This window comes from Protopterus annectens, chromosome 16.part0, assembly GCF_019279795.1.
Source record: "Protopterus annectens isolate FY-2018-M chromosome 16.part0, PAN1.0, whole genome shotgun sequence".
Lineage (NCBI taxonomy): Eukaryota > Metazoa > Chordata > Ceratodontiformes > Protopteridae > Protopterus > Protopterus annectens.
The window spans coordinates 611718098-611734280 of record NC_056750.1 but is presented as its reverse complement, the minus strand read 5'-3'; the positions used below and the strand labels follow the sequence as shown (position 1 = coordinate 611734280).

Genomic DNA, 16183 nt, shown 5'->3' with positions numbered 1-16183 from the left:
AGTGGATGGGAGATAGAAAATTCACCCCAGAGATCATGTCAGTCGCCCTGCTAGACAGGAGACCAGGGAAGTAAATATTGTGGGAAGAAATAGCCAGGGAATTATTATGGCTAAGCTTGTATAGGCCCTAGGGCCGATAGCCTAGTACCAACCTATGAACCTATGTATGAGGTTTACAGTGTGGTTCATCACCATATCACAAAATTGAATGAAAAATGTCCGACAATACAGGGACGAATCACATTATTGAACACTCAACAACAAAGTAAAGATTTGCTAAAGGAAAGCAGTTTATTTTTATGATTTTTACACTGAAACACTCCATAACACTAGCTTGTAATGTATCTGTTAATGTTACAGAAAGGGTATTTAAGGTAAGCTGTAGGGCTAATTGTTGGGACTAGGGCAGGGTTAGAGTTACATGTGTTAAGGTGGGAAGGGAGGGGTTTTGTCTAAAAATGGGCAAAGCCTAATGGGGCAAACCTGGTTGACAAAATCTAAATACGTAAATAAGTTTTGTCTTAAACACAGCTGTAACTTACTAAATAGCTTTGTTTCTGTCCTTTTTATATGGCAGAATGCATGTCTTTTCTAAAGTAACTGCTGGATTCTCTGGTGTTTGAGTTAAGACGATGCGTAAAATGTTGTGTTTACCCTAATAGCTCAACCTGACACTTGGACCAATTAGTAATGCATTGGGTTGGCATTATATTCACTTGCATTTGATTTGATTAGTGAAGGATAGCATATACATTGCCAAATGGTTTGCTGTCCCTTCTTTTATCTTCCCTCAACTGACCAGTTGAAAAGTTTAATCTATAGAACAGATTATTATGAAGACTTACAGCAACATGCATGGAGTATTATAGTGTGACAAATTATTGATTTTTTTTAACTAGCCAATTATTTATTAAATATTCTAAGTATTATTTTAATGTTTTATGGTGAATTTTTTTTAGTTTCCTTTTTAGTATTTATTGGTGTGTGCTAGTTTTGAAGCATGATTACTATCTTTTCCCTGTGTTCTTAATTTCAGAATTCATCAGAAGCAGAGTTGATGTGAAGTCATCAAGAATTTTACTGGGATTTTGTTGTATATTGTCTCAAAAGACTCAGCCATGCAGCCACCTCCTCAGACTGTACCACTAGCAGCTGGTGGGCCTCCTCCAGGGGTAGGTACGCCAAATATGTTTCGTCGAAAGAATCCTTACCAGAGACAAGGAAATGTTCCAGCGTCTGGTATAGCTACTTCAGTGCAGCCAGTGACTGATCCTTTTGCACTGGGCAAACAGACTTCACAAAATGCATCAGGTAGCCCAAATGCACAGGGTTTACCACCTCCAGGTTTTTCCCAGCATGCTGCAGTACCAGCACACGATAGTAATGCTCATGGTTTACATGGACCTTTTCCAGGACCACCTAATGTAGTACAGCCACTAGTTAGTTCCTCTGTTGCTTGTTCCACACCAGCTTCATCATTAGCATATTCTGGTAGCAGCAGTTTTATACCGGCCTCTAGTGGAACTGAACCTGGAAGTCATACTGGATTTTTTCCTTCTGGAACTTCTCAGAGGTCACCTCATGTAGCCACAGATATAAACAAAGAACAGCCTAATGTCACTAGTTATGTACCACCTACTTCATCCCATTTTCTTCCACATAATGTAAATATGCCATCAAGTTATTTTGGTCCTGCTCAGATCATTCGACCACCTTCAAGTAGTGGCAGTTTTTCAGCATCTCTTGGAACTGAATCTGGAATTCACAATTTTCCTGTTCCTTCTGTGGCTTTCCAAAGTGTAAATCCCCCCCAGAACATACCTCCAAGTGGCAGAAGTGTGAAGAAAGAGCAGCCCAGTATCCCTAACTATTTACATACTGCTTCATCTCAGTTCCCACCTCAGAATTTACGTATGCCAGTTGATCCGACAAAATCTCCTCAGAACTACCAACCTTGTTCAAGTAATAGCAGTTTTCCAGCAGCTAATGTAACTAAGCCTCCCCCTACTCCTTCTGGTGCTACTAAAAGTAGCAATCCCATCCAAAACAGACCTCATAGTGGGATAGGTATGACCAGAGACCAAACTGTTCACAGCTATGTACAGAATGATTATTCTCTGTTTCCACAACAGAACTTAAATGTACAACTAGGTAATCTGGGTAATACTCAGGATGGTCAGCCACATCCAGTGCATAGTTTATCTCAAGTTACTGAGGCACATGTTCAGAATATGAATTCTATTGCTTTGCAGACGACTACTTGTGCTTCTACCGGACTGCAGTTCTCCTCTCAGCAGGTTTCTGCACAACCAGTATTTCAAAATGTCCATCAGCCAAATAAGCAGTTTGATGCCTCTTTACAGTCTAAACAGGGTGTAGGAATAAAAGGTGAATGGTTTAATTATCCATCTGAAGAACGTAACTTCCCACAGCAACAGTTACAAAACTCTAGCATTTTAAACCTTGTCACACAGCCGGTGACATATGACAATTCATTGCAGCTTGGAAGTGAAACGTTAAATGGCTCTCATTCCATGGAATGTCATACTGGAACTGTTGCAATGTTTTTCAAAGGCGATGAGGTAGAAAATGAAGAAATTCTTTCTTCTGAGAGGAATGATTGTTCTAATTCTGCTGTTGAGACTTTTAATCAAAGCCCTGAACAGTTTTATAACTCCACAGCATATCCCCGCCAGGGTGCATCAGATGCTGTCTCACAGCTATCTGCAGGCATGCATTTTGGTCTTGAATCAACTCAAGTAGGGGGAGGCTGCCAAAATGAGCTTCTTTCAAATGTAGCTGATCAGCGCACCACTCAAGTCAACAGTGTTGTTGATGGCTGTTCCAATGATGACTCCGAGTTTAATCAGAATCAGGAAGTTCCTCCAAGTGAGACAAGTAATGTCCATTTGGAGTCTCAGCATGCGAGACCTGAAAATTCTAGTTCTGTACTTCAGGACAATGCTGAAGTAGGGCCGAACTTGGAGACACCTGATTTTATAAGTCATCCATTGAGGTCAGACAGTGTTTCCTCAAACTATAGCAACCTGAGTCACAGAAGTGTATCAAGTTTAAAAAGGCATAAAGAACTTCCTGGTACATTCATTCAGCAAGAAAGTGAAAAACCCAGTGAAGGTGTTTCAGATAGGTTCTTCCAGCAGATTGATGACCAACTTGAGAACTCAAGTAGAAAAGCATATCTTGGTAATTTGTCCCAGCCTGCAACACCAAGTCCTCCTAAACCAACTGGCATATTTCAGACAAGTGCCAATAGCTCTTTTGAACCAGTTAGGTCCCATGGTATAGGTGTAAAACCAGTAGAAGTTGACCAAGCAAAGATGGTGATGGAACTTAATAGAGAAGATTATTCTGTTCCCAGTAATACTGTACAAAAGGTTAATGCCACAGATGTTTCACCTGGAAATCTTGAACAACCACCTGACAACGTAGAAACTATTCATACTCATTCACATGCATTAGTGTCTGCGGCAGTATCTGATATTGCAAGACCTTCTTCAAGATCCCATTCTGCAAGAATGAAGTGTGAAAGTCCCTTATGGGCTCAGAATGAGTTGCCCAATATAACAAGAAGTATTGTTTTGGCTCCTGCAGCACCATCTGTTCATGTACCAGCTAAACACTCCAATACAGATATCATTCAGCCACCAGAAGAGGGGTCTTTCAGTCAGCAGGTCTGTTCATTAGCCCCACTCCCCTTATTGACAGCAAAAGATGGAAATACATCATCTGAAAATCTCGAGAACCCTCCTAAAATAGAAGCCAAACCTCAAGTAGGTTCAGGCTACGCCACTCTTTTGGTGACTTCTCCCACTGAATCTTTGCAGAATCAACCAGTTTTACTGGCTTTGCCTCCACAGAGCTTAAGTGTGTCTCAGCAAATAAATACTTGCGTTTCTGCATCTCCTGCTTCAAACCAGAGTGAAATCTATGTGCTTTCTCAGGACCAAGGAGCCAAGGCAAACTTGGGGACATTAAACCAGGCTTCCTTTGATAATATTGCAGTTGGTGGTAGTACTGCATCTACAATACAGGCTAGACCTCTAGCCAGCACTGATGGCTCTACTCATTTGCTAAACGCGCATTTAATGCAAACAAACTTTACTCCAGTTTCTGTGACTAGCAGTCTGCCAGCAAGTTTGCAGCCTTTTTCTAATCACATGCCACTTAACTTGGCCCCAGAAAGTCGACAGAATATGAAGTTGGAGTCCTGTTTTTCTGTTTCTTCATCTAAATCTCCAGGTCAGCCTCCAAATATTGCAGCAGGTGCAAGAGATATTCCGGTAAGGCCACAGGCTGAAGATCTCAATATTCCCAGTAAACCGACAAACGAGTCTGCTTTTGGGCCCCAGCTAATTGGTGGTAGTAGTAATGTACTGGCTGACTTTGCTGTTCTTTCCATACCAGAAAATCCTACTACAAATAACCTTAAATTTAGTAGTTATTCTGCACAGAGTGATTTAACAGGAGTTCCCCAGATGCCTGTCGGCATACAAACATTACAGCAGGAAGCACAAAAAAGTGACAGAGGTGTGTTTTTCCAGCAGGTAACTAAAGATGCACAGCAGTCCTTTGCATCATCAGTGACACAAGGAGCAATGCCACAACCAAATATGCATCTCTCAACTCAGCAGCCAGTAGCTACTCAGTCGTATACCAACTTACCTTCCCAGCTGCATTACCCATTGACAGCTGCAAATGGATATGTTCAAACAACTGATCAACCAAAGGTGCCTGTTATGAGCAGTCATTTTACAGCAGAGCATGGCTTGCAAAAAGATGGTTGTCAGTCCTCTAATGGTACTATTTCAGTAGGTGCTACCAGTTCTCAACCAGTTGCCATTGCTCCACATGGCAATACAGCACAGCAGTCTTCGAATCAAGATCAGCAAAGGCCTTCTCAGTCCCAGACACCTCAGCAGCTGTCTGGTCCACCAGCTCCTGGTAGTGGATATGGCTATTATGGACAGTCTTACTCAGAGACTGGAGATGGAAGACCTCCTTATCAAGTTCCTTACCCTCAACCAGATCCTAGAGCAGCTCGGTATCACCAGGTAAAGTTCATTTTGTTTGGAATATTTGTTCTTGTTTCTTCATAAAATCCTTCTATGTGATTGATTTTTTTCTATTTAATTTTATTTTTTTTTGTTTTATATAGATTTCGAGTGTTTGCAAATTTGATTATTCTTCCTTTTCATTTAAGAATCTCTCAAAACATTTTGCATTTCTGACCATTGTGAAACAAGTTACTGAAATCATTTAGCTTGCAGATAAAAAAATGATTTATTTGCAGTCTGATAGACACACTGTAATATTTGTGATGGAGGCAGAATAACTTGGTGCCTTACTTGTTTACATTTTAATGATGTAGCCAACCAACATGGAAAGAAGGCAGTTTTGTCTAGCACCATAAAAGTGGTCTGCTTTTGAAACCATCCTTTGTCACCTATATTCGCCCATCAGTCTCTGCTTCAAAGATTTTTGTCCCACTGATATGTTTATCTGTCACACCTCACTGGGACCATTTATCTGCTTATCCTGTGCTGGTTGTTGCTGAGCTTTGGTTTTGTCAGGATTAATGCAGAAGTCACTAGTTATGCAGAGTTTGTATAGGACTTTAGATTTGCTTCTCAGACAGTTGGCACAGGTGTTAGTTTTCTGGCCTCCTGTGTTCCCATTTGAACTCCTCCACCTCTTCCTGTAGCCATTGTTAAAATCTTTTTCCGTATTGTAGTCTATGGTGGAGGGACTTCTTCCTGGTGGGAATGAAAAAGATTGCCCCTTCCTCAGAAGAGGCATCTCCATAAGAGAATCCTGTAAACCTGGAGCTGCATCTGTGTAAAGTTCTTTGGTAGAGAGGAGGGCAGAAGTGCTCATTCATGTCCTCAGTATGATCCCAGAATTGTAGAAATTTTACAGATGGTGCAACAAAAAGGCAGATTGGTCTCAAGCCAGTATCTTCCTCTGACACATATAGCATGTGGCTGTTGGCCTATGCAGTGGTCTCTGATTGGTTGCCTTCATTAATGAATGTATTACAGCAAGCAAGTAGCATTGCATTGGACAACTAATACTATGTCCTCATTTCTTGGAAAAGACTGGTGGCATTTTCCACCATTCAAAAAGAGTATGCATTGTGAATGGAGATCCCCAAGTTGCACAGCTATCTCTGCTGCTTAGAGTTCTACTTTCAGGTTTCTGCATTGATAGAAAATTAAGAGAAATGGACAAGTCTTGAAAGTGTAGCTTTTCATCTCCTATTCTGTCCTTTGACGGTGCTAAATTATTTCACCCCTGTGTAAACGTCACTCATTGTGATTCAATAGGATTGTTTTGTGTAGTGGACTGTTAATTTGCCAGTTCTTGAAATATCTTTTATAACATAAGCCTTTGCCTCTTTTTTACTTTGAATGGTCTCATGGTCTGTCGGGCTTAAAGTCCATTGGAAGAGGCTGCATGAGCAGTAGAAGCAGAGTCTGGCACACATCCATCCACTAGCACTCCTAGGCATTCTGAGTAGCATTTGCCAAGCATAGCAAGGCAGCCCTTCTTGACTTCCTAGTTTGAGACCTGTTAGTGTTCGGCTCAGATCTTGAAGAAAACTCCAGGAGCATTAAAGAAAAGAGTTAGTCATGACTCTGTCAGCCATTTCCTTTCTCCAAAGCATCCACTTCCTACAAAACAGAAGAGTTGGTGCTGACTTTAGTTATGCAGCAACCCAAAGCCATAACTGCCAGAGGTGGCGGTTTTTCTATCGTTCTGTATTCTGTTTCCACCAGATTGCTGAGAGGGGATTTATACCAGGCATCTTTGGATCCTGCTGTGATGGACCCTTTGCATATCTGCAAAATGAATACCACTAGAACTACTAGATCCAAGGATTTAAACATTGCTTGTGAATTCAGTAAGACATGTTGGAGGGGACAGATGTGTATCTCAGATGAGCCCCATTTTCTGGAATAGTGTTCCTATGCAGGTGAAGCAGAGCCCTTCCCCTAACCCTGTTCAAGTGCAACCAGGACTTGTGGATGGGAAATTGGAAGTAAACCCCGTGGTCCGACACCTATGTCTCTGATGGACAGAAACAACTGTTAAATCATGCCGAAAATAACATACACGCCCTTAAAATGAAGAGTAACTCGTGGGATACATTTGGGTTGTATGGCTAGAATAAAGGTTCCAGTGGTGGTTATAGCCTAGTGCACCCCTATGAACCTCTGTCAAGTATTGGCCCAAAGGCTGGAGTTTCTAGTATTTCACAGAAACTATGATCTCATCACTTTCCCAAAGTGTGTTTTCTCAGAGGTAGTCACATAGAGGCTGTTGCATATCAGAACTCAAAATTATTCATTGTATACCAGGACTGTCCTTTTCCTGAGGTTGTAACATCTATTTCCTCTGATGTTCATCGTGCATACAGCTGCAGTCATAACAGATTGGGTTATCCTGCCGTCAGGCGGGTCCTTGGTTGGCCGAATTCCAAAGTCTAGGTCCGGCGTTGGATGTCGTCGCTTCTTCCCTGATGTCAGTGCGGCAGGGGTATAAAAGAACCAGCCGACGCCATTTTCTTCAGTCTTTCTTGCCGCGCGGTGCCTGAAGCAGAAGCAGTTCGCAAGTGCCGGTCGGCCAGCTCCTGAAATTACGAATATTTTTCAGCCGAAGTCTTCTTGAAAGCTAAGTATCCCGTTGGGGAAACTTTTCTTGCCTCAGACCGATGTCAGACAAAGTTAATAATTGCATTTCATGTGGGAAGCAAATACCGCATAAGAATTTCCATTCCTTCTGCATTCCTTGCTTAGGCACAGACCACGACGTCTTGGCCTGTCGTTTCTGTGCTAGATTCAACAAACGCACTATTAAGCGTCGGAGTTAAGCCCAACACTATTTTGGTAAAAAATTTAATTACATTATGTCGTCGGATACTCCGACTCCAGCTTTGAGTAAAAGACGCAAAGATAAGGACCGACATGCGAGGTCCGCAACTTCTACTGACACCACGCTAAAGCCGGCTACAGGTGCTCTGGTTCTCAGCGAGGCGCCTACACAGCCCCTGAGTACCGATGACACTTCTTTAGCGGTGTCTTCTGTGCCCGAGGTCGCAGGCTCCTCGGCCCCCATCCCGACTACAGATTATAGACAGAGGCTACAGATTTCACTTTCACACCCTTCCAAAAATGAGAGGCATGCCAAACCTGCCACAAAATCAAAGGGCAGAGGCACAAAAACAAATTTCAGCTCTCATGGACATGAAAGCTATTCAAGAGGTACCTGCACGAGAACAGGGTCAAGGTTTTTATTCCAGACTATTCCTGGTACCAAGGAAGGACAAAGATTGGAGACCTATTTTGGACCTATCCATCCGAAACACATATTTACTCGTACCAAAATTCAAGATGCTCACATTACAGCAGCTTCTTCCCATGCTGGGCAAGGAGTCTTGGCTGGTAACATTGGACCTCAAGGAGGCATACCTGCATGTCCCTATCAGACATCACAACAGACGCCTCGGACTACGCCTGGGGGGCGCACATGACAGATCAGTGCATTCAGGGCAAATGGTCCCAAAAAGAAAAGCACCTACACATCAATCAAAAGGAAATGCTAGCAGTGAAAAATGCTATTATGGCCTTCAAAGACCTACTGCATCCAGGCCAGCTATTGATAAGGACAGACAACACCACAGTGATGTGGTACATAAACAGGGAGGAACTCGTTCATATCCCCTGTGCAGACTAGCCATGTCTCTTTGGAACACGGCTCTGGAATTACAAATCCAACTTCAAGCGCAATTCTTGCCAGGCAAGGAAAACACGCTGGCAGACAACCTAAGCAGAAATATGACAGATCCACACGAATGGAAGTTGCATCCTCAAGTTTCTGCAAAGATAATTCAAGTGTGGGGAAGGCCAGACATAGATCTCTTTGCTACCCACAGAAATTACCAATTGAAAAAATTCTGCTCAAGGACCTATTATCCACAAGCCTGGAAAGTGGACGCACTTTCTTTCAGTTGGACAACATTGACAGTTTATGCCTTTCCACCTCTTCCTCTGCTGCCCAAAGTTCTATTAAAAGCCAGAGCAGACAGGCCAAAGATGATTCTCATTGCTCCAGACTGGCCAAGACAACACTGGTATCCACTCCTGAGGAGCCTGACGCATTCCCCACCATGGATCCTGCCTCTAGTGCCTCTTCTGTTGACCCAGCACAACTTCAAAACTCTTCACAGTCAGCTGAAAACACTCAATCTAGCCGCATGGAGGATTCCTTGATTTCCCAACAGACCCTCCTCTCCAAGGAGGTGCAGGATGTCATTTTGGAGGCCAGAAGGCCTTCTACTAGAAAAGCCTACTCCGCCAAATGGAAACGGTTTTGTGCCTGGAATCAGAAAAAGGGACAGAATCCTGGGATACTGAATTTACCTCAAATGTTACAGTACCTAGCTGAGATGCTAAACAGTGGACTTTCATTCTCCTCCATCAAAATCCATGCTTCAGCCATTTCTGCACAATACAACACTGATCCTCCCTTATTCTCTCATCCTCTCTTAAGACAGTTCCTCAGAGGGGCTAAGAATATAAAACCCCCAAGGAAGCAACCAGTACCTGCGTGGGATCTCAATTTCATTTTAGAAAAACTGACCCTGCCTCCATTTGAGCCAGCTGCTTCAACAGAGCTGCTATATTTGTCATGGAAAACAGCCTTCCTTCTGGCTATCATCTCAGCACGCAGGGTTTCGGAACTACAAGCCCTCATGGCTGTGCAACCTTTCATCATTTTCCATCAGGACAGAGTTTCCTTACGAACCAACCCTTCCTTTATGCCAAAGGTAGTATCCAGTGTAGCCTTGAATCAGGCTACCCACTTACCTACTTTTTATCCTAATCCACAAAACAAAGGGGAGAGACTACTACATTCCTTGGACATTCACAGACAGCGTCGTTATTATTTGGACAGAACAAAGCCATTCAGAAAATCAGAGCAACTCTTTGTGTCTTATGCTACAGGTGCTCAAGGAAAGGCTATTTCCAAACAGACAATCTCAAAATGGATAGCCCACTGCATACGCTTTTGTTATTCATTTCATGGTAAAACTGTTCCTACAAGCCTCAGATCTCATTCCGCAAGGGCCACAGCTACCTCTGCAGCTTTCCTCAGGGGGGTTCCTACCAAGGATATTTTGGAAGCAGCCACTTGGAGTTCTGTGCATACTTTCTCCAAGCACTATCACCTACCACTATACTCTTAATCTAGAGTGGGCTTTGCCACAGCAGTCTTGCAGGGCATTCTTGCTCCTCCTAGTTCCACTTAGTGCCTGCCACCCCTTTTTAGCTTTGGGATTCTACCCATCTGTTATGACTGCAGCTGTATGCATGATGAACATAGTACAGTTTTGTACCTACCATAAATGTAGATGTTAGAGTGCTAATACAGCTGCAGTCCAGGTTTCCCTCCCTCCTTCCCCTCTTGGGACAGGCCTAATGACTAACACCTCCACATACAACCTGATTGGGGTATTCTTTTATGGTGTATTTGCTTGCAACTACTGTTTTTTGATTATATTACATTGCATTTTTACATAAATTTATGTTTGGCCTTCCTTCTGGGGGCACCTGTCATCTGGGGCAAGAAAAACTGAAGAAAATGGCGTTGGCTGGTTCTTTTATACCCCTGCCGCACTGACGTCAGGGAAGAAGTGACGACATCCGACGCCGGACCTAGACTTTGGAATTCGGCCGACCGAGGACCCGCCTGACGCAGCTGTATTAGCACTCGAACATCTACATTTATGGTAGGTACAAAACTGTACTTTTTCCTCCCCAGTCATCCCATCTCAGAACTCAAAATTATTCATTGTGCACCAGGACTGTCCTTTTCCTGAGGTTGTAACATCTATTTCCTCTGTTTTCCTCCCCAGTCATCCCATCTCTAACTTTGATAGCTTGCCAGAAATGTCAGGCATCTTCGGGAAGTAGAGATACTCCTGGAGGGGAGAGCTATCCAGGAGGTCCCATTAGACCATCAAGGACTAGGATATTTTTCTGCATTCTTTTTCTCTCTCTCTGTCTTTAAAAGAACAACACTTCATTGATAACTATATTTTTGTTTTTATGTATTGCATAGCCCCAATCATGTTGCACTTGATGTTCATCGTGTTTCACTGCTGCAGTCATTACACTTGGGTTATCCTGCCATTAGGCAGTCCCGCAGTCGGCCAGAGTTCCAAAGTCTTGGTCCGGCGTCAGTTGCTGTCGCTTCTTCCCTGACATCAGTGCGCCATGGGTATATAAGATGCAGCCGACACCATTTTCTTCAGTCTTTCTTTCCGCGCAGTGCCCGATGCAAAAGCAGTTCGCAAGTGCCGGTCGACCGACTCCTGAGATTTTCAATTCGAATTTCAGAACCGAAGTCTTCTACAAAGCTAAGTACCCTGTTGGGGAAACTTTTTCTTGCCTCAGACCGATGTCGGTAAACGTTAATTGTATTTCTTGTGGGAAGCAAATAACTCATAAGGATTTTCATTCTTACTGTATTCCATGCCTAGGCCCAGACCACAACGTCACTAGTCAGTTTTGTGCTAGATTTAACAAACGCACTATTAAACGTCGGTATGATTTTGCTTGCCATTACTTTGGCCGAAGGTTTAATTATACCATGCCGTCGGAACAACCGACGACCGGAATACACAAAAAACGCAAAGACAAGGATAAGGACAGGCATCCGAGGCCCAAAACTGACGATGAAGCCTCTTCTAGGCCAGTCGCCGGTTCTCAGTGAGGCGCTTTCGCAGCCCCTGACACCTGCTACCTCAGAGCCACAGGCCACCTCCGACTCCCACGTGGAAATGTCTAGGCCTTTGGATACTCAAGGTGTTGGGCCTATAGAAACTAATCCTTCAGATGGGTCTGGAGCCGCTGAGCAGGCATCGGCTTATGTGGGTGTTTTCAGACCTTCACAGCTTACCATAAAAACTACAGCAGGATATTCTATTTGGTGTTAAGGCAGAAGAGATATTAAAGAAAATGGAGGATAAGGCAAAATCTATGCAAACAGTGAAGGATTTCTTACAGGTACAACCACCTCAATTTAGCAGAAATTGGCCTTCAAAAAATTGGTCCTTTCCAGTGTCAGACAGACCACAGAGGCAGATACAGACACCCAAGAGGCAGATCTCAGCCCCAATGCTCTTACAGACCATGAAATTGGGGTGCTACTACCCCGAAAGGAGGTGAAGACAAGTCATAACCTTACAGGAAACAGTCCCAATGACTTCCCCCTTCAAATGCCAAACTCTTTCTTTTTGGCAGCTCTCTTAGGGGGAAAACTAGCACTTTTTTGACAAAATTGGCATATAATTACCCAAGACAAATGGGTTCTAAACATTGTGTCTCAAGGTTACAGGTTCCTCTTTCACACTCTGCCAAGGCTAAAAGGAATGCCAAACCTGCCACAGAATTAATGGGCAGAGGAACAAAAACAAATTGCAGCCCTCATGGACATGAGAGCTATCCAAAAAGTGCCACAACAGGAACAGGGACAAGGATTTTACTCGAGGACAAAGCCCGGAGACCCATACTAGACCTGTCTACTCTAAATACTTACCTGGAGGTACCGAAATTCAAAATGTTGACACTACAGCAGCTTCTTCCCATGCTGGGCAAGAAGGCTTGGCTTGTTACTTTGGACCTCAAAGAGGCATACCTGCATGCCCCTATCGGACAAAATTGCAGAAGATACCTCAGACTCATAGCTGGTTCAATGCATTATCAGTTCTCTGCACTGCCCTTTGGCTTATCTACTGCGCCCAAGGTCTTCACAAAGTGCCTGGCACCAGTAATTGCATTTTGCAGACAAAAAGGAATTCAAATATATCCATACCTGGATGACTGCCTTATTCAAGCAGAGAGCAAGGACATTCTTTTACAGCATCTGGAGTTTGTAAAAAAGTTGCTAATTTGCCTAGGGTACACAGTAAACGAAAAGAAATCGAAACTAGTGCCCTCACAAGAGATAATATTCTTGGGTGCCAGCTTAAATACAGTGACCCAGATGGCTTATCTCACGCCAGACAAGCAAGGACAACTGACTCAGTACTTTCAATTGATGGCAACAAAGACCCAACTCCCTGCAAGAAAACCTCTGCAGGCCTTGGGATTCATGGCATCTTGCATTCTTCTAATTCCATATGCCAGACTGCATATGAGGAAATTGCAGTGGTACAGAGAAAGTGTTTGGACCCAGAACTGTCACAGTTTGGAAGCAGTAATACCTCTAATTCCCTGCCTACAACAGGAGTTTCGATGGTGGGCACCAGCATGTCACCTCAACAAGGGACAGCCTTTCACTCTACCCACAGCCAGGCAGACACTAACAACAGATGCTTCGGATTACGCCTGGGGAGCACACATGGCAGGAAAATGTATTAAGGACAAGTGGACCGCAGACCAAATGCATCTTCACATCAATCAAAAAGAGATGTTGGCTGTACAAAATGCCCTAACAGCTTTCAAGGACCTACTGCACCCGGGACAACTATTATTAAAGACAGACAACACCACAGTCATAGCCACCCCAAATCCTCTATAGAACCAGCCACCCTACCTCAGCTTTAGGTTTCTACCAAAGTGTAATGACTGCAGCAGTGAAACACAATGAACATAGTACAGTTTTGTACCTACCATAAATGTAGATGTTCGAGCGTCTTCACTGCTGCAGTCCAGGTTACCCACCCGCCATCCCCTGTTTCTTAGCTGGGACTTATCTGTACCTTTCAGCCCTATACTACCTATGTGGTGTATTTGCTGGTAACTGAAGGTTTGGTTGTTTACATTTATGTATGTTTTATTACCATAATGTATTGCCTACCTGTTTGGGGGCACCTGACATCTGGGGCAAGAAAAACTGAAGAAAATGGCGTTGGCTGCATCTTGTATACCCCTGGCGCACTGACGTCCGGGAAGAAGCGACAGCAACCGACGCCAGACCAAGACTTTGGAACTCTGACCGACTGCGGGACTGCCTTACGGCAGGATAATTCAAGTGTAATGACTGCAGCAGTGAAGACACTCGAACATCTACATTTATGGTAGGTACAAAACTGTACTTTTTGGCACAGATTGCTGATACACACCCTCAGGCCTATTTTGCCGCTAAGCGACCTACATTTATTTATTCCCGAAAGAGTTAAACGTTTCCTCTGAGCAAGCATTAAATGACTGAAGGTAACTTAGATGTGTTTGTTGATCTTCAAAACCTTGGCTTTTGCCCTAGATTGGCCAAGCAGCTGAAAATGTTTCCTTCCAGACATTACTAGTCCTAGACTCTCTTACTTTGTCTTGAGTCAGCCTCCATGGTGTTCAAGTAGATAACATTTGTAGTTAACCTGTCTCTTGCTGCAGGGCAAGAGTATTTATATGGCTTCTAACCATTATTTCATGAGACAATCTGTGCTTTGTTTCCCTGTATGCCAGAAGTCTAAACCTCAAGATGCATGCCCTTGAAGCCCTCCTCAGTATGGAGAACATCGATGTCTGTGCTGTGACTGAAACCTGGTTCAAGGCTCCTGAGAGCACCCCAGCACTATCAGGTTATACCTCATATCATGCGTTCCGGCCCCAAAATCCGGACCGAACCACAAAAGGAGGGGGAGTATCCATATTCATAAAGGATACCCACACCTCCAGGTTAGTGGCAACGCACGAAGCATCGGAGAACATCCAGGTGCAATTAACCATAGGTAAAACTGCCCTACAGTTTGTAACATGCTACAGACCACCTTCTCAAACTCAGGAAACCCACACAGCCTTCCTGAAGACACTGGAGAGTATGAATGTCTCTCCAAACACCATCATATTGGGTGACTTCAACTACCCAAACATAGACTGGGAACATTACTCAAGCCCCCCCAACACCCTAGCCCAAAGGTTCCTGGAGTTCATAAACTCAGATGCTATGGAACAACTAGTCACCATTCCCACAAGAGGAGAAAATATACTAGACCTGATCATCACAAACATGGGGACAAAATGCTCCACACCGGAAGTATATCCCTCATTGGTGGGATCAGACCATAAATTAATCTCACTGGAGATCCACATCCCGCCCCCACCCCCAGCAAAAAAGACCACAGTGAAGAACTTCTCAAAAGCAAACTTCACACTTCTTAAGACTGGAGTGGTATCCTTCAAGGCCCCCGAGCCAGTGGAAACCACAACCCACGCTGCTGAAACCCTTACAAATGCCTTCTACGAGCACCTCCAGGAATGTATGGATCAAGCAATCCCTAATAAAATCAAGACCCTTTCCACCAAAAGCAGGTGCCCGGTCTGGTGGACTCCAGCCATAAACAAACTCTACAACAAGAGGAGAAAGCTACTACATGACAGAGCAAAATCCCTAAAAGGGAAGGCATCTCTGATCAATACTAGCAAAAAACTACGATCACTCATAAAATCATCCAAGGCCAACTTTGAGAGAAAAATCGCTAATGACACAAAAGACAATCATAAGGCCGCCTTTAGCTATGTTAGAAACCTGGGTGGAAACTCCCAGATATGCTCAGAATTAGTCCAAAATGATAAAAAAATCACTGAACCCACAGACATTGCCAACATACTGGCAGACAGGTTCAGTGCAAATTTCTCCCTCCCCCCCAAAAGGAGAAACATCTATCCCACCAGAGTCTAGCCTCCCAAACATCTCAGATGCCCAGGTGAGAGCTGCTCTCTCTAAAGCAAAAAACATAGCATCAATGGGACCGGACGGTGTCCCTGGCTGTGTGCTACACAAACTCAATGAGGAACTAAACCCACACATAAGGCTACGGTTTAATCTTAGCCTTACTACAGGATACGTACCCAAAGAATGGCGTATGGCAACTGTGGTCCCACTCCACAAAGGCAGTGCTTCTACGGACCCTGAAAATTACCACCCCATAAGCTTGACGAGCCTTGTCTGCAAAGCTATGGAGAGGATCATAATGGAACTCATAAATAAAGACATTGGGGACCTACAGACACTGGATCCTACCCAATTTGGCTTTGTCAAGGGCAGATCCTGCCTCTTGAACTTGGTCGACTTTTTCGAAACGGTCACTAAGGCCATTGATGAGGGTAAGGCAGTTCACACAGCCTACCTTGACCTAGCAAAAGCGTTCGACACAATA

General features: G+C 43.8%; 1 protein-coding gene across 1 annotated transcript in view; it reads left to right on the top strand.

The window, feature by feature from the left end:
• SEC16A (SEC16 homolog A, endoplasmic reticulum export factor) overlaps positions 1–16183 on the top strand; it is a gene marked incomplete in the record, with an annotated part of 1997470 nt that overhangs the window by 93226 nt on the left and 1888061 nt on the right. Inside the window, 1 exon segment of the mRNA XM_044058481.1 lies at positions 1037–5072. Coding sequence (XP_043914416.1) covers positions 1119–5072 — 3954 coding nt within the window.